At 48.1% G+C, this 27458-nt stretch overlaps 1 protein-coding gene across 4 annotated transcripts in view; it reads right to left on the bottom strand.

The window, feature by feature from the left end:
- The window catches only part of TNXB (tenascin XB), a 161882-nt gene that overhangs the window by 3091 nt on the left and 131333 nt on the right, over window positions 1-27458 (bottom strand). For all 4 annotated transcript variants that reach the window (XM_053291372.1, XM_053291373.1, XM_053291374.1 and 1 more), the window contains 10 exons: window positions 20747-20869; window positions 18234-18377; window positions 17570-17689; window positions 13802-13945; window positions 11095-11225; window positions 10570-10702; window positions 7901-8052; window positions 6972-7068; window positions 3305-3466; window positions 1205-1368 (listed from right to left, as the gene is read on the bottom strand). In XM_053291372.1, the coding sequence (XP_053147347.1) occupies window positions 1205-1368; window positions 3305-3466; window positions 6972-7068; window positions 7901-8052; window positions 10570-10702; window positions 11095-11225; window positions 13802-13945; window positions 17570-17689; window positions 18234-18377; window positions 20747-20869 (1370 nt within the window). The remainder of the gene's footprint in view (window positions 1-1204; window positions 1369-3304; window positions 3467-6971; window positions 7069-7900; window positions 8053-10569; window positions 10703-11094; window positions 11226-13801; window positions 13946-17569; window positions 17690-18233; window positions 18378-20746; window positions 20870-27458) is intronic.

The following is a 27458-nucleotide window of genomic DNA, read 5'->3' as shown; positions in this document are numbered from 1 at the left end:
CATTATAAGAGTGGAGAATCATGTGGTCATCGTATGCCCCTGGAATGATCAAGGCTGGAAGCCTGCCTCTGCTACAGAAATTAACCTAAAGTATCTGTAACACAAGCAGAAACCAGGTCTCTTTCACAATAGGGGTGTGCAGGAAAAAGAAAATGGTTTTGTTTTTGTGTCTCCATTCATTTTTAGAGCTGAACGCCTCGCTCAAGACGAGCCTGCACAGCTTGTCACAGTTCCCCTCTGTGAAAACCTGTGTGTGAAGCGCCCCCCACCCCCCCAATAGCTCGCAGGGACTTTGGGGTAAATCTGGCCGCTATGTGAATGCACACCCTCCATTCTGGAGGAGAAGGGAGCTAAGAGCCCTGCCTGGAAATGCTCCAGGAAAACACGGCAGCAATGCATTTTACAGAGGTGACACAGGAAGTGACCTTCTAGGGACTCAGACCCCTTGGAGCACCCAATACGGTGTTGCCTACGCTGACCGGCGGAGCTCTACAGCCGGGGTGCACAACCCGAAGACCCTGGTGGGCCAGAACCAACCATGACTTCGTGTGGGGGGGCCAAGGTAAGTGTTCAGCACATTCATGAGGGCATTAAAATTAATTATTAAATATAAATGGAAACAATGATTAATTACTCATGAAAATATTAATGGAAGTAATTATTAGTTAACCACAGCATGGGGAGAGAAAAAGAGGCGGCTAGCAACCGTTCCTCCTCTCTGCCCTTCAAGCACTTTCAGAGTTCAGATTTTGAAACGGGGCTGACCCCCCATCAGGGCTATGTGGCAGGGCGGCACTTTGCACCTCACCTCAGGCACCACAAAACGGAGTCTACTCCTGGGGCCAGCAAAAAAGTCCCTGCGGGCCAGATCCAGCCCCCGGGCTTTATGTTGTGCAGGCCTGCTCTACAGGGATTCAGGCAGGAGTCTCCTGTCTCTACTATGTATTTGCGGGGCCTGTGCCCAGGGTCACTTCTTAAATGAAGGCAGGTAGAGTCATTCACACAAGAACTTGTCTGTTTACAAACATCTGTACACTCGTACCACATAATGTCTGAATAGGGCTAATGCTTTCCTCCTTTTCATGCTGGGCAAAGCGTCACCTGTTGAACACCTGCCTGCTAGTCAATGGACGAAAGCGCACTCTCAATTAAACAGGAAAGGCAGCCCTTGTCTTCCCCCTCCACCCCCCCATCTGGCAGGTACCTGGTGGTCGCGGTTGTTTGCGTAAAGCCCGTTGAGGTTGGTGTAATGGCAGTTGCGGTACCACCAAGCGCCACGGTAGGAGACGGCGCATGGGATGATGACCCGGTTGGGATCTCGGTCCCGGGTGGAAAAGACGCTGCCTGAGTGGTAGCTGAACGCATCACCTGTGGAGGCAGGGAGTGGGTGGCAGGGAGAGAGAGTGAACATGGGGAACATATTTCTATACAGCCCAAAACTTGGTGGTTTACTATTTAAGTCATTTAAACATTAAAATCAATTAAACAATCAAAATCATTTAAACAAACATTAAAATTAGTTAAAACCCAACATTAAAAGTATTAAAACTATAAATCTCATTAAAAGCCTGGGTGAATAAATATGTCTTCAGTGCCTTCTTAAAAGTTGCCAGAGATGGGGAGGCTCTTATTTCAACAGGGAGCGCATTCCAAAGCCCAGGGGCAGCAACGGAGAAGGCCCGTCCCCGAGTAGCTGCCAGATGAGCTGGTGGCAACCACAGATGAACCTCTCCAGACAATCTTAATGGGTGATGGGGCTCATGGTGAAGAAGACGTTCTGTTAAATACCCAGGGCCCAAGCTGTTTAGGGCTTTATAGGTAATAATCATAAAGTTGTATTTTGCCTGGAAACTTAATGGTTGCCAGTGTAGCTCTTTCAACACAGGAGTGATATGGTCTCTCCAAGATGACCCAGAGACAAACCTGGCTGCCATATTCTGTACCAACTACAGTTTCCGGACTATGTACAAAGGCAGCCCCACATAGACCACACTGCAGTAGTCCAGCCTGGAGGTTACCAGCAGATGTACCACCATTCTGAGGTCATTCATCTCAAGAAACAGACACAGCTGGTGTATCAGCCAAAGCTGATAGAAAGCACCTCTGGCCACCACCTCAACCTGAGACACCAGGGAGAGGTTTGGAGCCAGAAGCACCACCAGACTGTACCTGTTCCTTCTGGGGGAGCATGACCCCATCCAGAACCGGCAGATCAAACTCATCTTCCAAGTTTCTATCCCGCACAATGACTACCTCTGTCTTATCTGGATTCAGCCTCAGTTTGTTATCCCTCATCCAGCCCATCATAGCCTCTAGGAGGGCATTTTGGGACATTATGCCTTCTCCCGATGATGCTGACATGGAGAAATAGATTTGGGTGTCATCAGCATACTGATAACATCCTGCACTAAATCTCCTGGTGATCTCTCCCAGTGGTCTCATAAGAGACAATATGGAGCCCCGAGGGACACCATATGAAAGTTTAGATTTTGAAGAACAACATTCTCCAAGGGACACCATCTGGAATCTGCTCGTGAGATAGGAGTTGAAAGCAAAGCAGTGCCTCCCACCTGCAATCCCCTCAGATGTGCCAGAAGGATACTATGGTAATAGTATCGAAAGCCACCAAGAGATCCAAAAGGACCAACAGAGTCACACTTCCTCTGTCAATTCCCAATTGGAGATCATCCATCAGGCCGACCAAGGCAGTCTCCACCCCATAGCCCGCCCAAGAGCCAGTTTGAAATGGGTCTAAATAATCAGTTTCCTCCAAGACCGCCTGAAGCTGAGACGATACCACCTTTTCAATTACTTTGCCCAGCCACGGAAGGTTGGAGACAGGCCTGTAGTTGCTTAACTCTGAGGGATCCAAGGCAGGCTTCTTCAGAAGCAGTCTAATGATTGCATCCTGCCCTCCCTTATGTTCTTGTGTCCTTTCTAGCACTGCTCCCTGAATCCTTTTCAACTGGAGATGCCAGGGACTGACTGAAGCTTCGGCCCCTCCTCTTAACTTTTTTAAAATTTACATTTATATCCCACTTTTCCTCCAAGGGGACTAGAGCAGGGGACATGTTCATGTTTATCTTCACAACAGCCCTATGAGGTAGGTTAGGCTGAGAGAGAAATGACCAGCCCAGAGTCACCTAGTGAGTTTGACGCTAGAGTGGGGATTTGAACTGGGGTCTCCCCAATTCTAGTCCAACCCTCTAACCACGAGACATGTAATGGGGGAGACCCAAGTATGGTAGCTGCCCGGTCCTGGCCAGCCCGTTGTCTTGTCCAGCGTGCAGCTGTCCTCGCTCACCGGCTGTGCCGCTGTAACTGCCCAAGTGCAGGCGGTAATAATCAGCAGGGGAGTCCACAAGGAAATGCTGGTATTTCGCATAGGCAGACTCGTTCCCAGCGTGGAGATCCACACGCAGCTCGTAGTCCCCGGACGTTGTCAGCTGGTGCAAAGCGTCGTTCCCTGGGAGCAAGCAGAAGAGCGGGGTGAGGGCCTGGTGGCCTCCTCGTGGCTGCGTCTCTCCCCTCCTCTCACAGCTGGCGAGAACTCCAGAGCAGCCTTGGGGTGCTCAGTTGCCTTGCGTGGTGAGCAAGGGCAGCCCAGGGTGGTCTTTGCGGCCCGAGATGGCACAGCGCCCACGGCAAGACCCCAAATGCTGCTTTGGCCCCAGTGGCGGCCAGCAGCCCCCTTTCAAAACTGACCTTTTCAAACCTGGAAAGTGGCCGGGGGCTGGGGGAGGAGGGGAGGTGGCCAGGAGCCTCCTCTTCTTCTCTCCTGGTGCTCTTTGCAGCTTGGCAAGGAGTCTGAGGGGAGTCCTGAAGAGCTGCTCTGATGTGGCGGCGGCATCTTGCCACCCCACTGGTGTCCCAAGCATCAGCTTCCTGAGGTAACCGGTTCACCTTACCTCACCAAAGGACCTCCCCATGGGGCACCTGAGCTGAGGCATGCTGCTCCAACCTGCAGGGGCATAGGAAGCTCACTGGTGGTCGGGGGACAAGCTCCCCCTGGTGACCCCCACTGCACTGAAATGGGTGGGTGGAGGATTTGCTCAGACCCTCTCCCAGTTATCCCCAGTAGGTGCTTCGTTCAAGTGCTGGCTGGGGGCAAGTGCTGGTCTGCCCTCTCCACCTCGCGAGGCAGAAAAAGAAACTCTTACCCAGTGCTTGAATGAAGTGCTGAAGGGGGACGATTGGGAGAGAGTCTGAGCACATCCTCCCCTAGTGCTGGCCAGTTTTCTGCATCTGACAACGACGCAGGGGGCACGGCCAGTATCAGGAAGAGGGTTCATTCGGTGCTGGCTGGCTGGCTGGGTGAGTCTTTCTCTGCTTCACTGAGAGCGCGGCAGGGAAAGAAGTCCCCAGTCAGCCAGCACTTGAACAAAGCACTAGCTAGACAGGAGAGGGGTCCGCCTCACACTCCCAGCCGGAAAAATGAAGCACTCGCTGGCTGAGGGCGTGAGTGAGGGGGCAAGGGGGTGCCCCTGACCCCCACAGCCCAAGGACTGTCGTCCCCTCTGGTCCATGGCAGCTATGTCCCTGCCCACCTGCTAGGGAGCACCTACCTCTACCCCGCTGCCAGGGTGCACTCCATGAAGGTGCCACTCAACCAGTCCACACATACACACCCCACCGCTGCAATGGCCAGCTTCTTTGGCTGCAATTTCATCCCCTTTCCAAAAGAGGAAGTCGAGGAGAGTGGAGGCAAGACGCGATGGCCCACTTCCTCCACTTCCTTCTGCTCCAGAAAGAAGTGGAAAGCTGAGATGGAGCAGCCACAGAGGCTGTTTTGAGGCTGGGGCAGAATTTTGGCAAGAGACTCTGTGGCAGTGGGCAAGCAGGCCGGTGCCTGTGTCAGGGGGTGGTGTGGTGCCTCCGCTGCCCCCAGAGCCTGTTGCCTGAGGCGGCCGCCTCACGTTGCCTCATGGAAGGACTGGCCCTGGGGGTGAGGCTCATCCTGCCTATGTGGAACTCTCTCTGTTGACAGAGGTAGGGAGCGTGGGATAGGGGCCAAGCCCTGCACGGAGCACAACATTCTGGGTGGGTGGAGAACTTGTGCAAAGTCACAGAAGGCTAAGAAGTCCCGGTGTTATGTTCTCTATTGCAAGAGGGCCCACCCATAGTGGCCTCTTAGGGCCAAACTATGCTTTTCATTCATAACGTGCCTGATCATTACATCACACCCGAAAGAGAAAGGAAGAGGCAACATGCCAAATGAAAAGGGAGGAGACACTTCAGATGCCTCTGGGCTCAGTTTTGTCTACCCTGACTGGCAGGGAATTCTTCAACGTTTCAGGCAGGAGTCCCTCCCAGCCCTACCTAGAGATGCCAGGGAGGGAACCTGGGACCACCTGCATGCAAGCAGGCAGATGCTCTTCCACTGAGCTATGACCCCATCCCCTACGGATAATATCTTAGAGCACTCACATGTGGTCACCCGTCCAAATGCAAACCAAGGCAAGCCCTGCTTAGCAAATGGGACAACTGGCTACCACAAGACCAGCTCTCCTCCCCATTACTGGAATGCGAGCTGGTCTTGTGGGAGCAAGCAGGACTTGTCCCCTTTGCTAAGCAGAGCCCACCCTGTTTGCAGATGAAGGGGAAACTAGATGTGTGAGCATCTAGTTTCCCCTCAGGGGATGGGGCTGCTCTGAGAAGAGTAGAAGGTTTCGAGTTCCCTCCCTGGCAGCATCTCCAAGATAGGGCTGAGTGAGACTCCTGCCTGCAATCTTTGAGAAGCCACTGCCAGTCTGTGTAGACAATACTGAGCTAGATGGACTTATGGTCTGACTCAGTATATGTCAGCTTCCTATGTTCCTATGACACTTCATTCATGTTGTACCATAATCCTTACAGCAACCTTGCAAGGTAGGTCAACATAAATAGTCCCCATACTGCATGGGGAGAGGGGAGCTGAGGGTGAGAGAACAGACTGGACCATAATAATACTTTAGAGCAATGGTTCTCAACTGGTGGTCCTCCAGATGTTGATAAACTCCAAATCCCATCACCCCCAGCCATAATTTATTGTGGCTGGTGATGATGGGAGTTGGAGTTCAGCAACATCTGGAGGACCAACAGGTTGAGAACCACTGCTTTAGCGTGCTCTGAGTAGTACATGATATTGCTGAAATCCTTTCAACAACAACATGGCAGAGTAGGTCCATATTTATTCTCCCCATATTTGGAAAGAGGAACATGGCTTGCTCATGGCCACTGTCACAAATTCATGGCATGTTCTGAATTAGGGACTTCCTGTTGGAGATGAACTTCCAGTGCATCGACCTTTTGCACCAACTGTCCTAATGACCACTAGGGGCATTGGGAGTAGAGACAGTCAGTCAGGGTCTCCCTATCTGTCCCTACTCTATGACCCCTGAACTGACTCTGCAGCACTTCCTGTGCTGAGTCACAATCCTTCCTTTCCTCCTAGAGAGCAGATGGAAACATCTCTCTCTCTCTCTCCTTACCTATCCACTATGTAGTCCTTTAGATTAGATATAGGTCTTTCCTATCCAAGTGCATTTAACCAATAAATATTTAGTATTTAGTTCTACAAGGATCTCCATGTGTTTTCTCTAAATAGCTGCAATATCCAAACCATCCTCTGCTACCTACTCTGTAACTGGAGTGTGTGCTCATTCCTTAGTGCTCTGCTGTTTTACCTATTGTGGGTAAAAATCAACAACCTCTAACACTTCCTGGTATATTGCTTAGTCTCTTACAAGCTACAGCAGCTGTCTGGATGCTTGGGAGGCGGGCGGTGGGACGGGGAGACAGGCAGTGTGTGAGTTCAGTCTACTGGCTCATATGTGGGTGGTGAGGTAGGTTGATATTCTGGTTCAGTCAGGAGCTTGGGATGGGTGCTGTTGTTTTGGAACATATTCCTAACCCTGGTCTGTAAAATGGGAATAAAGGTGAATCTGTCTTAAGGATGGTTGAGAGAAAGGCTTGGAAACCAAAGTACCTACCGAGCCAAAACTCCCGGGTGAGGTTGCCAAAGCCGGTGGCATAATCCTGCCAGTCGCGCCAGAAATCAGTCTCGCCATTCATCCGACGCTGAAAAACCTAAGGATGAAAGATGACATTGTGTGGCTCTGAGTTGGCACATGAGCAGATGCCCTGGCTGCCCTGAACAGTGAGGTTTCCTTGCTAGTAAATACTTGACAAACTGGAACAGGTTCAGAGGAGGGCAACCCAGATGGTGGAGGGTCTCTGGAAACCAAATCCTACCGGGATTGGTTGAAGGAGCTGGCTATGTTTAACCCGGGAGAGAGAAAGTTTTCTCTTCTGACATACCCCTTCCTTCGGGGTATGTCAGAAGGGGAGATAGAATCACTGTTTTCAAATATCTGAAGGACTGTCAAATAGAAGACGGACAGACATATGATCTGTTGCTCTAGTACGACAGAACCAATGGGTAGAAATCAAAAGGAAGCAGATTCAGGCTAGAGACGTTAGAAGGGGTTTCCCAACTGTAAGAGGTGTTGGACAGTGGGCCAGTCTGGTTTGCACAGTGGCAAGGGCTCTACTTTGCTGGAGCCTTTCAAACAGAGGCTGGGCAGGCATGTGTCAGGGATCCTGTCGCAGTTCCCTGCACAGAGCAGGGGGTCAGACTAGAAGACCTCCAAGATCCCCTCCAACTCTGACATTCTGTGATCTGATGAATCCCACACCAAGGCAACTCAGATTTGGTGCCAAGGTTGCCTTTAGGCCAAACCCCATGTCAACATATGAAATGTGCCTTTCCTTCATGTTTGTATTGGGGTCCCTTAACTGGTGGGTTCTTGTTTGGGCCCCCTCCTCCTCTGGTGTCAACTCTGCTGGGGATGCGCAGACTACAACATGCCACTAACAATGTGTTAGTGCCCCCACCCCAAGCCGTCCCCATAATACTCACCATCCATCCTCCATCATCAGTCTCCATGTCACAGTACACCTGCAAGGGGCGGCCCTGGTTGCCCCCCAGATAAATTGTTGTTACTCGTGAGGACCCTGGCCCATTCATGCTCTCCTCTGCGCAATCCCGAGGGAAGGGGTATGTCAGGTGTCCTTCCAAGGCAAGAAAGAATGCATCCGTCAATGGCCAATAGCCATAACAGACAATAATGGACAAGAGGAAAATCTTCTTCAGGGGCAGTATATCTCTGAATATGACATGCTGGGGACCAGGGCTGTCTCTAGTTGTATGGGGCCCAGAACGAAAATAGTTTGTCCCCCCACCCCCGCCAGCCGCCTCATGAATCAATATTGTTCCACCCTGCCAGAACTAGAAGAGTGTCTCTGCTGGGCTGCAGTGTGTGTGTGTGTGTGTGTGTGTATGTGTGTGTGAAATGGGCATGGGGGCCTTGGGCGGCCACCCCACAAGTCTCCTTCAGACAGCCCTGCTGGGGACACACAGCAGGGGAGGGCTATCACCTCATGCCCTGTGTAGGAGTTTCCCAAGGGAAGCTGGATGGCAACTAAAGCTGGATTAGATTATCCCACAGCCTGATCTAGCAAGTCTGTTCCTAGTTCAGAGTTTCCTCCTAGTTCAGATGGATTAGAAGGCAGAGTTAACCACGGGTGAGAATGACAAGTGTCCTCAAAGTAAGGGTGTCTGTAAGTGCATCTGGAGAGGTCCGTCTCCAGTTACCACCACAGGTACGTCTGGTGGCAACTCGGAACCGGGCCTTTTCTGTAGCTGCTCCTGGTCTATGGAATGCACTCCCGGCAGCTATCCGCAGTTTAGGCTCGCTGTTGGCCTTTAACAGAGCCCTAAAGACTTACTTGTTTGGTCTGGCCTTCTAAGGTTTGTAAAGTGTTTTAAAAGTATTTTAATTGGTTTTAAATGGTTTTAAGTGTTTTTGAATTGTTTTTATATTGTTTTTGAATTGTTTTTATATTGTTTTTGGCACTGTGTTTTGAATTGTATGTTTTAATGTCTTTTAAAAGTTGTTGTACACTGCCCAGAGCCTTTGGATGGGGCGGTTTATAAATGCAATAAAATAAAATAAAATAAAATAAAATAAAATAAAATAAAATAATTGGGTTTCATGAATGAGGAGTGATGTTAAAGACTTGATACCATTTACAACCCACACCAATGTACGTTTTCTCAGAAAGAAGTTCCGTTGTATTCAATGGTGCTTACACCCAAGTAACTGTAGCTCGGATGTTTCACAGATTGTCAAGCAGATTGTGCAACAAAGTTCTGAAATGTGCAGAACATCTGGACTGCCAGCAAAACAGTTTGTAGGAATCAGTGTTCATGTTGGAATAAAGCACTATCTGGAGAATATTGCAGTCTTGGGGACAAACTACATGTGATGCTAAAAATGTTGTCATATTTAGTCCTCTTTTTTTTTTTTTTTTAAGTAGCAATTGTAGGAGCAGGGGCAGGCCCAATCCCAACCCAGATCAAGGGCGCCAATGGCAGCTTTCCTCCTGGATCAAAAGGTGGGGGGCATAGGGACTGCAGCGCAGGGAGATAAGGTTAAATCTGCTTTCCCTGGGTGGGATCAGGCTTCCTTTTGGGGGGTGGGGGAAAGGACGGCAGGACAAACATCACATGCAGTTTGGCCAGACCCTCTCTAGGCCTGAAGTGATTCTACAAAACTGGCCATTCGCTGGAAAAGTGCAACTCTGAACTAGTTCTAGGAATCACACTGGCTGATGTCCTGACCATTGGTGCACTTGCACAATGAGGAAAGTTGTGCTCCTGAAAAAAGAGGCACAGGGATGTTTGAAACTGCGCTCTTGCACTATTGCGTAAAAGCTCCCCTTAAAATGTATGAGGTGCTCACTGGTGGCACACCTGTTGCACAAGTGGAGGCATGCTTGTATCAGCACAACCTTCATCTGGCATGCAGGCTGCAGAGGTCACACAAGTCGTTGACACAAAAGCCTCACACTAATGCAAAGTCCTTGCACAAGCGCACTGTTTAGTCAGGGTGTTACCACTGTTTGTTAATTTGCTTAGCAACAATTGGGACACAGAAAGCAGGGGCGTAGCTATAATTGAGCAAAAGGGTTCAAAGAACATGGGCCCCCAGCTCCTGAGAGCCCTCCAGCTCCATCCCTCCCTATTTTCTTCATTATATTCCTCAATCTGGAGGGCCGCCAGAGAGAGGGATGAACACGGGCCCCCTATCCCCTAGCTATGTCCCTGACAGAAAGTGACTTTCCCCAGTGTTGGCCCATTAGAAAAATTCTGCCTGGGGATAGTAAAACAATACCTTTGGGTGAAAACAGACAGAAGCAGCTGCAGCATAAACAGGCTGCTGGATCACAGAAGTGCAGAGTAACACACTATGCGGCTTCTCATTCTAGAAAATGCAGCTCTCCATCCTCCCTCTCCTAAGAGGGTTTTTACAGGTGAGGCTTAAATTGACCTTGAGCTTCTCGTGCATTATTTATACATAGAAATCTAATAGTTGTAAGTACAGAAACTGCCCGGAGAGGCATTTGTAATGCACATGAGCATTCTGACCAGTGTAGCTTCAGCAAGTTAGTAGTCGCTTCATGTATGAAAATGCCCAAAGAGTTGATAGCCCACTTGACTACCATAAACCTCTGTAGGATTATTACCAGTGCTGAATGAAGTAGAGATGGGGGCTGTTGGTGTGCCCCTCCTCAGGGCCTGCACTTGAACCTGATACCGGCTGGAAGGAATGAGGTCTTGGAGTTGGTATGAGGTGACAGAAGCATCTAAGGGGATCTCCTGTGGAGCAGAGCATGACAGATAATGAAAACCAAACCAGCCGCAAGCTGAAACAGACACATAGACCACTCCCTAAGTAACTCCACATGACGGTATCTTATTCTAAGTCAGATCATTATTGCCTACTCTGACTGGCAGCAGCTCTTCAAAATGTCAGGCAAAGTGTATTTTGGGTAGAGATGGCAGGAACTGAATCTGGGACTTCCAGTATGCAAAACGTGCACTCTACCACTCAGCTGCAGCCCTAACGTAGACGTATTTATTTTTATTTAATTTATTTATTTAACACACTTCTATACCGCCCAAAACTCTGGGCGGTTTACAACAAGCAAAGAAAAAGTTAAAACATTAGTTAAAACGAATGACAAACACCCATGTGAGGTGGCAGGTACCTTGGCTTGTCCATATGGGGTTTCATAGCTCAGCAGATACCCGCCAGGAGGGGCACGGGGTGGTAACCAGGTGAGATGAGCACTACGGGCTGAGATCTCACTAGCTCGGAGGTCCCGGGGTCCATCCACTCCTGGAGAATGGAGAGGAAAAGAGTTGAAGTCAAGGGAGTGCTATTTTTGGTCTGGCTTGCAGAGAGGAACCTCTTCCGGCCCCGTGCCCCGCTCCCAGCATCGGAAGCCAGAAGAACTTTTAAAAAGCTCTGCTGGAACAGACAAAAGTCCATCTAGTGAGGAGTCTGTCTCAACAGCAGGCTAATGCAGTTTGTCTGCTAGCACCTGGTATTCAGCTGGAATACTATTCCTAAATAGCCACCTAATGGCACAGCAGGGAAATGGCTTAAAAACATAAAAACAGCCCTGCTGGATCAGGCCCAAGGCCCATCTAGTCCAGCATCCTGTTCACACAGTGGCCCACCAGATGCTGCTGGAAGCCACAGGCAGGAGTTGAGGGAATGCCCTCTCTCCTGCTGTTACTCCCCTGCTACTGGTATCGTCTAGCAAGCCAGAGGCTGCTGGTTCGAATCCACACTGGTATGTTTCCTAGACTATGGGAAACACCTATAGAGGGCAGCAGCAATATAGGAAGATGCTGAAAGGCATCATCTCATACTGCGTGGGAGATGGCAATGGTAAACCCCTCCTGCATTCTATCAAAGACAACCACAGGGCTCTGTGGGCACCAGGAGTCGACATGAACTTGATGGCATGCTTCACCTTTACTATTCCTAAATATTTCAGTTTTTAGTTCTCATAGCTAACAAGTCTGGACCCACAACAGAATGTTGCAGTATATCCCTGGTGTGCATGTGTTACCCAAACCTGTACTTGAGGAAGGTGAAAGTTTTGGCACCTTTCCCTCTCAGAAGCAGAAGGGGTTGTGAATACCCCGAGGGAGTATTTTCTAGCTTAGAAATTCCCCACTCTTTTTGTTGAAGCCCTCCTTCCCCCCGACCCTGTCCTCACCACTGAGTTCCATTAGCTCCACCCACCTGGTTGTCTATTAAATTGCCCTCTGAGTGCATCAACATTCCACTCCATTGAGTTACATTGGGGCAGTTTGGGGGTGTTTTATTTATTGTGAAATGGACATATCTGCAGCCTGCAGGTTAACCTGAGTCTGCCAGTATCTCTATTCCCCTGCAGATGCTCCCCAAGGAACATAACGTTCCCAGCCTTGACAGAAATAAATATATTTAGATAGGCTTGTGCAAAATTCTTTCTCTTCCATCTCCACATTCAGGACTGAGGAAGAAGAAGCCCCTCACTTCTGCCTTTGCTATCCAATGACACATCTATCTATCTATCTATCTATCTATCTATCTATCTATCTATCTATCTATCTATCTATCTATCTATCATTAAATTTATATACCACCTTTCATTAAAAACAATCCCAAGGCGGTTCACATAGAAAAATTGAACTGCACATCATGCAGTTAGGAAGCAAGAATACCATTTGCATGAGGACATTTTGGGCTGCAGGGCAATCCTACCATATTTTAAATCAAGATTACAATACAATTCTCACTTGTGGTGTTTTTTGTTTTGTTTTTTTAAGTGCTTTCAAGGTGTTGTGAGAGGAAATATCCAAACAGTAATCTTTGGAACATCAAAGGTAATGTCTCAGCCGTGCCTAGACATGCACTCTATAACTGTGAATCCCTTGCATGTGATATCAGCTTTATTATCATGTCTGGGGGGATCATATTGTGGGTGGTAAATCCCCACATCTCTGCCATCTAAGACAGCATTGTTAGCTGCTGTTAGGTGGTGTGGAGCAGAAGATCAGCTTGCAAATTCTGCATGTTTGTATCTAGTTTTCTTATATATTAAAAGGGTCCAAAGCCTTAACCAAACAGCATCTAACACTGGGGATGCCAAAAAATAGTTTGAAGTTGGGGTGTTTCCAGATGGAGATATACACCGTGATATAACCTATTTTAAAACAGATGTTCTTACCACTGCTGTACTCGGTGTGTCCAGATTACGTTCTTGATTGTTATTCCATTTCACAGCACCATCTGCTGGCAGTTTTTCACACAGGGCTTTTCAAGCCCTTTAGCACACATCTCCTCCGGAATGGAGAGGGTGTATTCACATATTGGCCAGATTTAGCCTGAAGTCCCTGCGAGCTATCGGAGAGCACGTCACACACAATTCGGGTTTTTCACAGCGTGTTAGAGTGCAGCCCGATTTATATCCAGGGTAAAAAAAATCCACTTTTTGCGTCGGGATTTTGGAATAACTTTGAGTTCGTAATAAAGCCTCGCAGAAAACTTGCGGTAAAGCCTGCTGTGTGGAGAACTCCCATGCCATTTGTTGCCAATCTGTTACGAGAATCAAGGTTTTTGAGACTACCTTAAGAGTATTCCAAAACCTTGATTCTCATTATGGATTGGCAGAAAATGACCAGCAGGTGGCACTCCAAAATTGTGTGACAGCAACGTCATTTGGACAATGAGTCGAGATTTTTAAACTGAGCTTTTCTCCATCTGGAAACAGCTCCATTTGGCCATTTGAGTTGGGAGAGCCCCCTGGAGAACATTTCTACCCCAAATCCCTTTCAGCTCTAGCCCCCAGTGACTGCCTTTTCTCCCTTTGTATGGTCCTGAATGCCCCCAGCCCCTCCTCAGTCCCGTCTGCTTACCAGTGGTGAAGGTGGCACTGACTGGAGAGCTACGGTTTCCTTCCCTCTCGCCGTAGACGCTGGCCCGATACTCTGTGTCCAGTCGCAGCCCTGACAGCCGCAGCTGGGCCCGGTTTCCTGGCACTGATTCAGAGACCCTAGCACCTGAGAGAGAGAGAGAGAGAGAGAGAGAGAGAGAGAGAGAGAGAGAGAGAGAGAGAGAGAGAGAGAGAGATGCATGACCCAGAAGGGCCCCTGCCCCTTTCCAACCCAATACAGACACGTTGGAACAGCCGTGGTGGCTCAGACTGGCTGGGGATCTCAATATAGTCCAGTCCCCCGTGAAAGAGACTTGTAGCCCCGGTGAAAGATACATGTTCTTGGGCACAAAAAATGTCCAGGTCACAAGAAGTAACCATTCCACTCTGTTTTGTGCTGGTCAGACCTCACCTGGAGTGCTGTGTCCAGGGTTGGGCATTGCATTTTAAGAAGGCTGATTTTGAATTTGGATTTTGATCTGATTTTACCTGATTTTTAAAAATGTCTTTAAATGGTTTTGTATTGCATTTTGTATTTTCCTTCTCCTTTTTTGATCTGTTATGATTTAACGTGTTGTGTGTTTTTCATCTCATGTTTTAATGTTGTATTAAAAAGCTGTCCAGAGAACAATCTGTTATGGGACGGCTAACAAATAAAGTTGTTAATCTTATTGATTGATTGATTGATTGATTGATTGATTGTTATTTATTATTATTTGTTGTTGTTGTTGTTGATCAACTGGAGCAATTTCAGAGTAGGGCAACAAGGATAGTGATGAGTCTGGATAGGAGGAATGGTTGAAGAAACTGGGTATACTTAGTCTGCAGAAGGGAAGACTAACAAGAGATACAATAGCCATCTTCAAATATCTGAAAGGCTGTCACACTGAAGAAGGAATGGACATTGTCTGCTTCTTCTGAGGAAGAACCAATGAGTTGAAACTACAAGGAAGCAGTTTCAGACTAAACATCAGGAGGATGTTCAGAGAGGTGGTTCCAGGCATAAGGGGCAGCCCTAGCAGAATCGGCCATATGAATGTCCTTAGTGTGTGATTTCTCTTAGCACCATCTGCTGACAAAACTTGTGTCTTCTAAATACTGTGTTTATTCTGACTTGGAAAACAGACAGTTTTAAAAAAATGGATTTTCAGCAGATGGACAGCAGATGGCACTAAGAAGTTATACACCTCTGAACATCATTTGGATCCCCATAAGATCTCCGTTTGCAATCTGTTTTCATATTGGAATAAACTGCCATAAAAATAGGCCCCTTCGGTCTTGGTTGTCCCCAGCATCAGAGGTAATTTGAATCTGGAGGACCCATTAAGCTTAGCTGCCAGGATTAGCAGGCCCTGATAGACTTATCCTCCATAACATTATCTAATTTCCCCCCCAATGTAAGTAGTCATCACTATGTCACATGGCAGTGAATTCCGTGAATGGAAGGGGGATCAAAGACCAACCACAAATCATCGCCTTCCTGTCCCCTCCCTGAAAACAAAGCAGCCTACACAAGCTGCCAAACCACAAGGAGGCTGGAAGGATGGTGATCAGCTCTGCCTGGTGCCACCACTGGAGCCAGCCAATTCAGTTAACACCCAAGGAAGCAAGCCAAATCACATGCTGGTGTCTTTGCTACCTTGTACTGGCCTCATGAATGCCGTGACATCTCCTGAAATGTTTGTCTCACTACAGACAATCATCATATTCCACTATGGCTGGGTGTGTCTAGCAGACACATCTGTAGGGCTGATGATGGCTTCTTGGGAGTGAATCTTGTTTTCTTTAGTCGTTGGGTTTGACTCATGCACTGTTATCTGATTTCAGGATGTGCTTGCTCATTTGTGCAAAAAGGGGAAAAAAACAGAGCCCTGTCCACATGTTTTGATCAACACTTGTACACAGAGTGTACAGTGTGCACAGGTACAGATCTGTGCTCAGGTACAGTTATTCACAAGTGATGGTGAACGCAGGTACAGCAGTCCTCTTCCTATCTGCACCATACACTTGCAGGTCCTGTCCCCAGGTTCCCTTTTAAAATGAACGGTTGGCCCTGGCTATAGACGACTGCAAAAGCAGTGTTGTCACTGGGAAGGTCTCTTGCTCACAAGTTCCATTTAAATCAATAGGAACTGTGCAAGAGGACCTAATGGCACAGTGGGGAAATGGCTTGACTAGCAAGCCAGAGGTTGCTGGTTTGAATCCCCGCTGGTATGTTTCCCAGACTATGGGAAACACCATATATCGGGCAGCAGTGATATAGGAAGGTGCTGAAAGGCATCATTTCATACTGCATGGGAGATGGCAATGGTAAACCCCTTCTGTATTCTACCAAAGACAACCACAGGGCTCTGTGGGCGCCATCAGTCGACATCAACTCGATGGCATACCTTTACCTTTAAGAGGACTAACTACAAGCACTACTGTGCCTAAAGAAGAGTGCTGTGTAATACCAAAGAGTGCAGTGAAGTACCACTCTTCTTTTGCTTGGAGTATTTTGAACAATAGTTGGTCCTTTGAAGGCTTTCCCTTCACAGGCCCTGCAAATGTATTATCCTTATTTTTTTTGGTTCAGCACAAAAGTATTGTCTTACTGGATCAGACCAGAGATCCATCTAGACCACTTTCCTGTTTTTAACAGGGGCCAGCCCCAATAAACAGGTCTTCCCAGAGAGAATAGGCAAAATTGATTTTCCCCTAGAGCAGACATCTAGTTTAAGATGACTCCTGCCTAAAAGAAAGTATGGCATACTGGATAGGGATGTCACTCAACGGCAGAGAACCTGCTTTGTAGGTAGAAAGTTCCCGATTTGATCCCCCCTTAAATCAGATAATAGCTTTCAGCCAGGGGCGTAACTACTATTAGGCAAGGGGAGGCAGTCATCTCAGGGCCCCACTCCCTCGAGGGGCCCCGCAGAGGCACGTCACATGACTCCCCACCCACCCGTGTTGCACCCCCTATGAATTATGTTGAGTCTCTTGGAAATCAGCAGTAGCAGAGAGTAAAAAAACTAGATGCTACGTGAAGTAGATATTCACCATATTCATAATGGGGATGTGAGTGTGAGTGCACTATATATTGTGAAGTGTGTTTCTGTGTGTATATCAGCAAGGAGCCCATTTTAAAATCTTGTCTCTGGGCCCACTCCAACCTTGCTACGCCCCTGCTTTCAGCCTAACTTACCTCACAGGGCTGTTGTGTGGATAAAACCATGTACACCCCACTGAGCTTTTGAAAACAAGGGATCAAAATAAAGAACTAAACAAATAAAGGGTTATTCTATTTGAAGTATAAAGGTGTTTTCACATGTGCTGCCTAAATGTGGCCTTAGAGCCTGTCTTTGGAGTAATCTTAATGCAGGATGAATGTCAGAAGGGGAACTGCATAGTCTGGTGACTACATAGGGTTGGGCCTTCTCTGTTGCTGCCCCAAGACTCTGGAATGCTCTCCCTGCTGAAATAAGAGCCTCCCCGGCAGCTTTTTAAAAGTCTCTAAAGACTCATTTTTTCACCCATGTTTTTTAATTTGACAGTGGTTTTAAATTGTTTTAAGGTTTCCATTTTAACTCGTTTGTTTTATGTTCTTGTAAACTGCCCATAGATGGAAGTTTGGGGAGGTCTACAAATCTGGGAAATCAGTCACGCCATTAAAGGAGGGGTTGCCAGACAAAGCATATTTCAGCAGCTTCAGGAGTCCTGTTGGCAGTTGTGCCTCAAAGAAGAGCCAGCTCTGCCCTATTTCCTCTCTCACCACCAGCAGGCTCATAGGTGACGATGTAGTTGTTCATCTCGGCCATGGCCGGTTGCCATGTCAACACGGCTGAGGAATCGGTCACGTTGACAGCACGCAAGTCGGAGGGACCGTCTGGAACTGTGAAGAGAAGGACAGAAGAGTCAAGGAGCTGCCGTCCCTAGCCACCTCCATTATCCATCCCATAAGAACCTACCCCAGAGAATTCTGGCATTTTGACCCACAGCTTTTTCCCACCCTAACACCCTGCTGAGTAAAGAGGCATCTTTAAAGTGGCAATCCCCTTCTATTTAGCAGGGGGAAAGTAGCTGTCCCTTTCCAACCCCATTGTAGTATCCCTCCAGTGGTTGCTGCTGCTGTCTCCTGTATGTTTCTTTTTACACTGTGAGCCTTTTGCATGTTCCTATGGACCTTGTTTGCAGAAAATCTGAGCTCCAGTCATAGTCTCCATTTAAAAGGATTAATCCAGACAGCAGGGCTGAGAAAGACCCTCTGCCTACGATTTTGGAAAATCACCGGCCACACTGAGCCAGATGGCCAATCGTCTTAGCATAAGACAGCTGCAAAAAACGAACCCCTGGTTGCAGAGAGGGGTTAAAAAAAGAGTGGGCTCTAGGTAGAAGACTTCTGATCTGTAAGGTATGAGCCTTTCTTCTTGGCTTACCTGTAGTGACATAGCCCACTAAAGGCTCACTCTCCTCAAACCCACGGAGAGACATCACGATGACTTCATAGCTGGCCCCTGGAGTTAAGCCTTCGATGATTGTTTTCAGCTTGGATCCATCCACATTTATGCTTTTGGGCTCGCCTGCAAGAGAGTTCCCTTAGCTCAAGTTTTTGCATGAAGCATTATGAGATGACCTGTACAGATGAGCTGAGTATAGCAAGCTGGAAATGCCAACCTTCAAGGGAAGAGGATGAAGATGGAGGCTTTGCCCTTTGCCCCTAGGAGGCTCACTTGGGAACATAGGAAACTGCCATACACTGAGTCAGGCCATTGGTCTATCTAGCTTAGTATTGTCTTCACAGACTGGCAGCAGCTTCTCCAAGGTTGCAGGCAGGAATCTCTCTCAGCCCTATCTTGGAGATGCCAGGGAGGGAACTTGGAACCTAGATACTCTTCCCAGAGCAGCTCCATCCCCTAAGGGGAATATCTTCCAGTGCTCACACTTCTAGTCTCCCTTTCATATGCAACCAGGGCAGACCCTGCATAGCTTAGGGGACAAGTCATGCTTGCTACCACAAGACTAGCTCTCAGAAGACTTGGCCTTCTCAATGCCCAGAGTTGAGGCAGGTGGCTAACATATATGTGTCCCATTATTTATTTTAGTTTATTTATATACTGCCTTACTCCAAAGGCTCTAGGCATTGTGCTTTTAGTTAGTTTTTGGGCTGATGGGACTGAAAGTACTCCACACACTCTCAGCAGGCTTTCATCTTCCTTCCCAGTATAAATCTATGCTCTGTTCAGCCACAGAGCAAGGTCCTTGTGCAATTGTTGCAGTTCCATCAGGGAGTTATTCGCACATGACTTCATGCTGCAGGGGAAATGTTGAGCGAAGCCACTTCGAATCACACTCGCGGCATTGAGAGAAGCAGCCCCTCCCCTCTGCTCTCGGGTTTTCTTTTGGTGCAAGTTCACATGGCATACCTCCGTGTTTTCCTTCTAGTCAATGTTGGCGGGGGGGGTATTAATGATTCTATGTCAGTACCTCTCCCTATTTGCTCCGGCATTTTCAGAAAACATAGCTTAAAACCAGCATTTTAAAAACCCGGAAATACCTCGAGATTAGCTAGAATTCGCAAGACAAAGCTCGATTTGTGTGTGGAGTGGGTCCAAGGATCTTGAAGGGACTTCGGGGTAAGTTTGGCTGGTGTGTGAATGCACGCATTCTCTCCCGAAGGAGATTCGGGGTAGGAGCCCTGTCTGTAAAGCCCCCTTTTGGCCAGCCCTTGCTTTCAGAGAAGAACTGATTACTGCTTTTCTGGTGAATGGGGAAAGGGGCTGGTTTTTCTCAGAAAGCAATAGCTGACCAGAGGTGGAACTTGAGAAGGAAGACAGAAGCTTGCAGAGCATGAGTAAACTTGTGTGGAGTGTGAGTAAGCTTGTGCTTGGAACAGCACAACTTACTGTTGTCTGGAAGGGCCCTTAAAAAGGAATTAGACAAGTCCAAGTCTATCAGTGGTGACTTGTCTAGATCAGGGGTTCTCAACGCTGGGTTCCCAGATGTTGTTGGACTTCAGCTCCCATAATCCCCAGTGGCCTTTGGCTGGGGGTTATGGGAGCTGAAGTCAAATATCATCTGGGCACCCAACATTGCGAATCCATGGTCTAGATGGTTATATTACAGTTCCAGAGGTAGGATGCCTCTGGATACCAGTTGCAACAGGAGCACTAGTAGGAGGGAGCACTAGTAGGAGCGGGGGCTGCCTATTGTTGCTACTAGGAGCACTAGTAGCAACAGGAGCACTAGTAGCGGGGGTGGGTGGGTGGGCTGCCTTCATCTCTTGCCTGTGGGCTTCCCAGAGCAAACAGACCAAAGAATCACCTTTTAAAAGTGGTGATTCTCTTTATTGAGCAGGGGGTGAGCAACTGGCCCTATCCAACCCCAGCACAGCATCCCTCCAGTGGTGTCTATCGTATGTTTCTGGTGTCTATCTTATGTTTCTTTTTTAGACTGTGAGCCCCTTGGGGACAGGGAGCCATTTTCTATCTATCTATCCATCTATCTATCTATCTATCTATCTATCTATCTATCTATCTATCTATGTAAGATAGATAGATAGGTAGATAGATAGACAGATAGATAGATAGACAGATAGATAGATAGATAGATAGATAGATAGATAGATAGATAGATAGATAGATAAAAGTTTTCAACTTTTGTTGAAAAGCGGTATATAAATATTTGTCATCTTCATCTTCATTTACTGGGCCACTGTGGGAAACTGGATGCTGAAGCAGATAGGCCTTGGGCCTGATCCAGCAGGGCTGTTACATTATATTTTTAAGGCTCTGATAAGCTGAGCCTCTAACTGGGCTTGCAAATAGATCAATTTATTTTGCTATTGTGTTCAAAAATTTGCTGTTATAAGCCATCCTGGGGGGCGGTCTTAAATGGCACTGAAAGGCAGAGTAAAAGTATTTCGAATAAATAGATAAACAAACAAACTTACCTCCGTCTGAGGGCTGGAAGGAAACTTTATAGCGATCAATGCGAGAGGACGGGGGTCTCCAGTTTGCCACAACGGAGGTCTCGCGGATGTCACTGAACCGCAGGTCCCGAGGACTGTCCAGCTCTGGAGAAAGAGGGAAGGGAGAAGATGAAGGAGGGGTCTGGGTCTGAAACACTATGTTTCCCTTTGCTCTTGAACACAAGTGTCTTTTTAGAGGGGGATTTAAAACACTCTCTCTCTCTCTCTCTCACACACACACACCCCGTGGGCTGGTTCGAACAATACATCTGCCAACCTGTCCTAAATGCATAAAGGAGGAGAATGACGAGAATGGATGTCCCCTTCCCCTTGCAGCTTGCTGCTGCCTAACTGTGCACAGAAGCAGCATGGATCACCCCTAAATGTGTGAATTAACTAAATTACCTAAAATGCACAATTAAGTCACAGCAGGATGGCGTGCCAAGAGGGAGAACATGTGTGTGACCAGGCTCCTCCTCCATATCTTTAAGATGAGTTGCAGACACATTGTGTGAACCAGCTGCTCCACCTCTCTGGTGACATTGACAAGTCAACATTGTCAGATTCACTGGGCACCAGAGAGGGGACTGTGGAGGGGCAGAGAGGGGCATTCGGAGAGCCTGTGTGGTATAGTGGTTAGAGTGTCAGACTAGGATTTGGGAGACCCAAGTTCAAAAACTCACTTAGCCAAGCTACTCAGTGGGTGACCTTGGGCCTCTCTCTTAGTCTAACTTACCTCACAGGATTGTTGTGAGGATAAAAGGGGGAGGACTTTCCTCCAACTTTGTCTGAAGGGAATAGAAGTTGGTGGCATGGGTAGCTAATGTGGGAAGGAACAATTCACAGTGTCAGAAACTATGTTATAATGGGTTGGCGTCTGAGTCTCCTTGTAGAGTAGTAGCGGCCACCATCCAGGATAAGTAAGTGGCAGAGTGTCTTCTCTACACTAGGCCAGAAGGCTGTATAATGACATTTCAAGCAGGAGAACTTAACTTGTGAATGATACCATTTGCTGCCGGTGTCCTACTCCCTCAAATGACTCCCCTGCTGCCCCCTATGCCTAGAACCACCTCTCTGAACGCCTCTGTAGTGACCAGCCTTCCCTCCCTCTAAAGAGTTAACTAGAAGTGAACCCTGTCTTGACTGACAGGCTGGTGAACTTCAGGGCTCAGCCAATCAGCACACCAGGTGGGTGGGACCTTGAGAGCTGTTGCCGGGAAGAAGGGAGTTCTTTGTTGAGAGAAGCTGGGCTGGAGGTGCACAGGAGGACATGTGGCCATGGAAGTTGGCTGCAGAAGAATGACTCTGCAGATCTTTGAAAGACAGTAGGGCAGGAAGCTTGAATTCTCATCAGGAGTTTGGTGACTTCAAGGCAAGGAGCCAGGGTTTATGGCTTCGGTAAGATTAATTTAGGGGAAAGTTTGTTTAGTCAGACTTTGTGTTAGAATTTCTGTTTCTTTGGTGTGTGCTTTGTATCTCCCTGATACTGTTCTAGTATTGTTTGCCTGCAACATAATTAAAATAAGAAACACTAGCCAATGCCCAACCATACCTAGGGTGTTGCAAAAGACTCTATAAACATTTAAGCATGCCTAAGACGACTTATTTTTGTAACCTACTAAATATTTTTGAGTGTATCTAAGAAAGCTTGAAGTCTCAGACGGAAGCAGTCTGCAGTAATTGAATAAAACTGGTTTTTTAAAAAAGTTATTTTCCTTTTACAAGCCTCTCCGAGTTGGTTTTTAACTCAGGAAAAGGGGGGGAGGGGTTTACTCTGATGCAAATACATCCTCAAGCATCCAGCAGCTATCAGTTTTTATCATCCCATTTAAGCTTACATGTGGAAGGTTTTTGTATTTGCCCAATACCCAATAACAGAGGGACCATGGATTATAGCACCCAATCCACTGGTCAGGCTCTCTGCAAGTTTTAGGGTGCTGGGTGGCAGCGTTTTGAACCTACCGATAATATAGAATAGTTTCAGGAGAAGCTTAGCCAGGCAACTTGGCAGAGATGATTCAGCATTTCTTTCCCTCACATGCGCTTGCTCTGAGACAAAGGCTTTAATCCGCTACAGCCTCCATGATGTCTCCTCTGCCATTTCCTTTAAATCCCTCTTTGACAGCCATCTTTGCAATGAAATGCCTCCCAGAATGCTGCCGCAATGCCACTTCTTAGTTCCTTCAGAATCCTTTGGTACTCTGGTTCTCATTAGGGATGTGCACCAATGGCTCAGGCAGCCAAAGGTGGGGCGGGGTTTGGTTCCTTTAAAAAGAAGGTAAGCAGGACCTTACCTGATCCTCTGCTACCTCTGTGGTGAAGGAGGAGGTAAGGTCCTGCTTACCTGCTTTTAAAAGGAACCCACCCCTACCCCACTGAACCAGTTTGAATGCCAGCACCCTAAATGGTTTGGTGCTTCCCTAAGGAGGCACCAAACTGGTTCAGGCACATCCCTAGTCCTCATATCCTACTGCAACTAAAGCCTAAGCTTATGTATCTGAAATAATCACATATTTCTTCCCTTTTTACCCTCTACCCCACTTTCCTCCCCTCCCTCTAATGCATCCCTTCTGTTGAATTTTAGTGTGTAAGCTCCTGCAGGCAGGGACCTATCTTCTCACACTGTAAAGCACCATATACATGGATGGTATTATCATAACCATCATGATCTAAGGGGCCAACTTATCTCACATGATTCTGCCCACCAATTGAGACTTACCTCAGAGGCAACTTTCTCCTTAGACATGTGTTCCTATGGCTGGTGCCTTTACTACCACTCAGCTGCCAGGTGAAATCTGGCCTATTTCTCTGGCCTTTAGTGGCCCAAGTTGGTCCTTGGCCAAAGGAGGGGCAAAACTGGGGTCCACTAAGTCTGTGGGGAACAGTTCCAGGGGGAAGGAAGGCATTATTTGAGCAGTTTATAGAGTGGGGGGCTGCCTACTAGTGTAACAGCGGTGATGCTGAAAATATAGCTGCAGCCACAGAGGTTTTACTGGCCATGGCTCCTGGTGGCCACTATTTACCCCCTGCAAATGCCCCAGATGCAGTGTCACTCTGGGACATTCTGGAGAGAAAAAATTGTAGCTGTGAGGAGTGACTACCACCAGGGTGGGCAGTTCAAGACATTTTTCTGCCTGAGGCAGAGGACAATATGATACCACTCCCACATCTACAAATAGGTGTACCTGTGGTGGTGGGGTGGCAGCACTTGCTCTCCTCTGTGCCCCTCCCCACAACCATGTCTGAGGAGACTGCCTCACCCTGCCTCATGGAAGGGCTGCCCTGGTCACCAAGAAGACCTCCGTTGCCACCGCTGCCTTTGCCTGCAGCAAAATTGTTTTTAAAACCCAGCAAACCAAAAAAGACCCACTGCTCCCACAGTGTTAACGATCTCCCTGAAAAATTATCAAGATGGCCAGAAATGACCATTTGTAAGTGTGTGTGTGTGTGTGTGTGTGTGTGACCTTCCACTCAGCCCTACTTTTAATCTAGTTTGTTTCAATCTGCTGATCCCCTCTGCTGTTTATTTAATTTATATATTACATTTTTATACCGCTGCATACATGAGTCTCTAGGTGGTGTTTAGGGTCTTTTATCAAGCTCCTCTTTTAACTTTATTGTCAGCTGCCTTGAGGCCATCTGGAGTTAAGCTGATGGGGAGACAGAAATGCCATAAATAAATTGAAAAATGATAAAATGAGCGTAAATTGAAATGGGGTGAAATTCCTGAGTAATTAAAGCACACTTGACAACGTATGTGTGATTTTGGCCTGATGTCTACAGTGCTCCATCTCCTCTTCTCCAAAGGAAACTGATGTCATAAAACAGCCCTGGAACTTCCTCTTACTGCTCAGAAAAGCGGGGAGTACAAAAGAAGACCCACACATTGGTGCTTGTTTCTCTTGGACTTCTCCCTCCCATCCCTCACTCAAAACCCCCGTCCCTCTCTCTCGGGAGCGACTGCGGCCAATCTGGATGACCACAAAGGAAACGGCAACATGCCAGAGACTAATTCCTCGGGTCTCACAAAGGAAACCGCAGCTGGAGGCCAGCCCAGCACTGGAAGCCAGGCCAGGAACACAGCTGTCAAGCTGCTGCTTCCCAATGGCTGCTTGGCCCGGATCCCTCCACCTACAGCTTCTGGCTCATCACCCCACCACCCCACCCCGACGGCCCTCCTAGCACAGATGAGCCGTACCGTTCAATTTCATCGCCACAGCTGGCTGTATTAGGCTCTGGGGGAAACCGAATGCTGCACTTTTTGAGTCCACTATACAAAATGATAATCATGGAAGCACTGATTAGCGCAGTTGCTTGGCTTTTGATCCGCAAGATCTATTTTTGTAGCACAAATGCTTTTTTTTTTTTTTTTTAAAGCTGGGAATTATATGTTGGGGTGTGTGTGTGGAAAGCCAAGGGAGTTTGCTTAAAACCTAGAAATCAGTATTTCTCCTACTTTATCACAATGAGCCCTTTCTCATGATCGGAGACAGGGCTCAAAAGGGGCGAGGGGAGAAAGCCTCAAAATGCTTCCCTCCCCCGCAGATGATCCCTTTCTTCTGGCCGGGTGAGCAGACCGCTCACCCAGACGTTTGCTGGCTGCTACTGGCAGCCAGGAGGTTTGGGGGCTGAGAGGCATTATGGGGGCATTATGGGGAGCCTCCCGGCACAGGCTGGGAGGCGGCTTGTGTGTAGGCGCCGCATGGAGTCGTGTGGCACCGACACACGAATTGTTAGCCCGGTTTCTGGGCACCCTTGCACCCCAAACCCAGGCTAAGTGGTGGGCTCCCTAAGTGGGTTTGCCGCTGCGTGGCTGCGGTGAGCCACACGGCATCCGGCGGTTCACACGCTCCAGCAAAACTAGGCTGGGCTTCCTTAGCCCGGTTTTACCTGAGCGGGTGAATAGCCCCAATATTTTTTAAACTTCTTCCTGTCAGAGAGCTAGCACAGTGTAGGGGCTGGGATGTCGGACTAGGACTGTGGAGGCCCAGATCCCCATGGACTGCTCGACTGTCTCTCAGCCTAACCTACTTCCCAGGTGCTGACATCCAGCTCAGCATAAGGTGGGTGGTGCCGAGCCACTTGTGCGACTGCGGGGAGGCAACGGCGGCCCTTGTGCTTTTACACAAGAGCACCCATTCTTTGCTTAGAGCTCCTGCACCCTGGGAGTGCTAGCTAGATCAGGAACACGGTCGTCGGTCTGCCAGTGACGTGTGGGCGATCTAACTAGCACTTCCGGAGGGCAGACGTGCTAATCAACGTGTTTGCACTCTTGTGCAACAGCGCAAGATCGCAGGCACTTCACTGCGAGCCGGCAAGAGCACCGGTGGCTTGGCACCTCCCGTGTGATGCTGCAATGGAACAATGTCGCTTTTCAACATGGAGTCATCTGCCTGGATACCCCTGACCATCTGCCATGAACGGAGAAGCCCCAGGAACTGAGAGTGTCTTATCCTAAAACACACATACTGTGCCCTTGTGGCTGTACATGGCAGTGGAAGGAGAGCAGGCCAGCTTCTTCTATTTCCAGAAAGTTTGTCATTCTTGATCTTCTCCTGGGCCCTGATTAGCTTCTAAGATGGGGTAGCCAACTGGAGACTGTCCAACTGTTGTTGAACTACAACTCCCTCCCCCGCCCACCCCAGCTGCAATTTGTTGTGGCTGGAGACGATGGGAGCTGCAGTCCAACATCACTTGGACGCCTTCCAGATTAGACGGTTAGACCCTGCAACAGGGTCATGCCGTATCTCGGAAGTGTGCTTCCGTACTTCCTGCGTTCTGACACCGTAGTCCCTACGCGGACAGCAGGGCGCCATTCACATTGCTAATGCCTGGTCTCGAATTTAATTGCTGTGATATAGAGCTAGGACGTCATATATCCAGCATAAGAAAATTGCTGTTTTTTCAGGTTATTAGTTTCCGCGAGACTGCTCCCCCTGCTGCTTACGTCTCGAATGCGACTTGCCTGAACGGAGGCATTTTGATGCTAATGAGCACCTAGTCTGGAAAGCACCCTGGAGAGCCTAAGGTTGGCCACCTCTTTTCGAAGGCCGCGTTTCTCAGCCTTTTAGACAGCAAGTACTACTCCCTAACCTTTGAAAAGTCTAAGTAATACCACCATTTTGGATTGAGGATTTTATACTATCAAACAGTGGATTTTTATATTTGGATTTTGGACAGTGGATTTTATATTTACAGCAAAGTGTGCCATATGCTGGAAGAAAGGCTGTGCAGATAGGGCCATGATATGGCAGATGTCCCATCTAGTGTGGGTAGGGTTGCCACCTTTTATATCAGGGGTGCACAACTCAGGTATGTATGAGCTAGAGATGATGTTAGCCAAAGCTAAGAGGGCTGAAACAGGCAGGAACCAGCTGCAAAGACCAGGCAGCAATTCAAGTAGGCACTCTTCTCTGCATCCTCCTTGCGGGTCTTCTTCTCCTTTCTGCCTCATCCGGTACATCCTGCCTGTAATTCACATATTCCCAGGGGCATGCATACCATACACAGAATCCTAGGGTTCCCCAGAACACACTTTGAAAATCCTAACCTAGGCAGCAGCTCAGCAATTAATTGCTGAGCAAGGCTCACAAACAAGGAAATCATAAGTACATATCCCTCCCTCGTTTCCCTCATATTCTTGGGAGAGGCTGTTTGGACAGTTAAATAGTTGACCATTACAGCTGAGACCTAT

The sequence above is a fragment of the Hemicordylus capensis genome, chromosome 2 (genome assembly GCF_027244095.1).
Source record: "Hemicordylus capensis ecotype Gifberg chromosome 2, rHemCap1.1.pri, whole genome shotgun sequence".
NCBI classification, from domain to species: domain Eukaryota; kingdom Metazoa; phylum Chordata; class Lepidosauria; order Squamata; family Cordylidae; genus Hemicordylus; species Hemicordylus capensis.
Note: the sequence above shows the minus strand (reverse complement) of the source record. Positions and strands in the feature narration are given on the sequence as shown.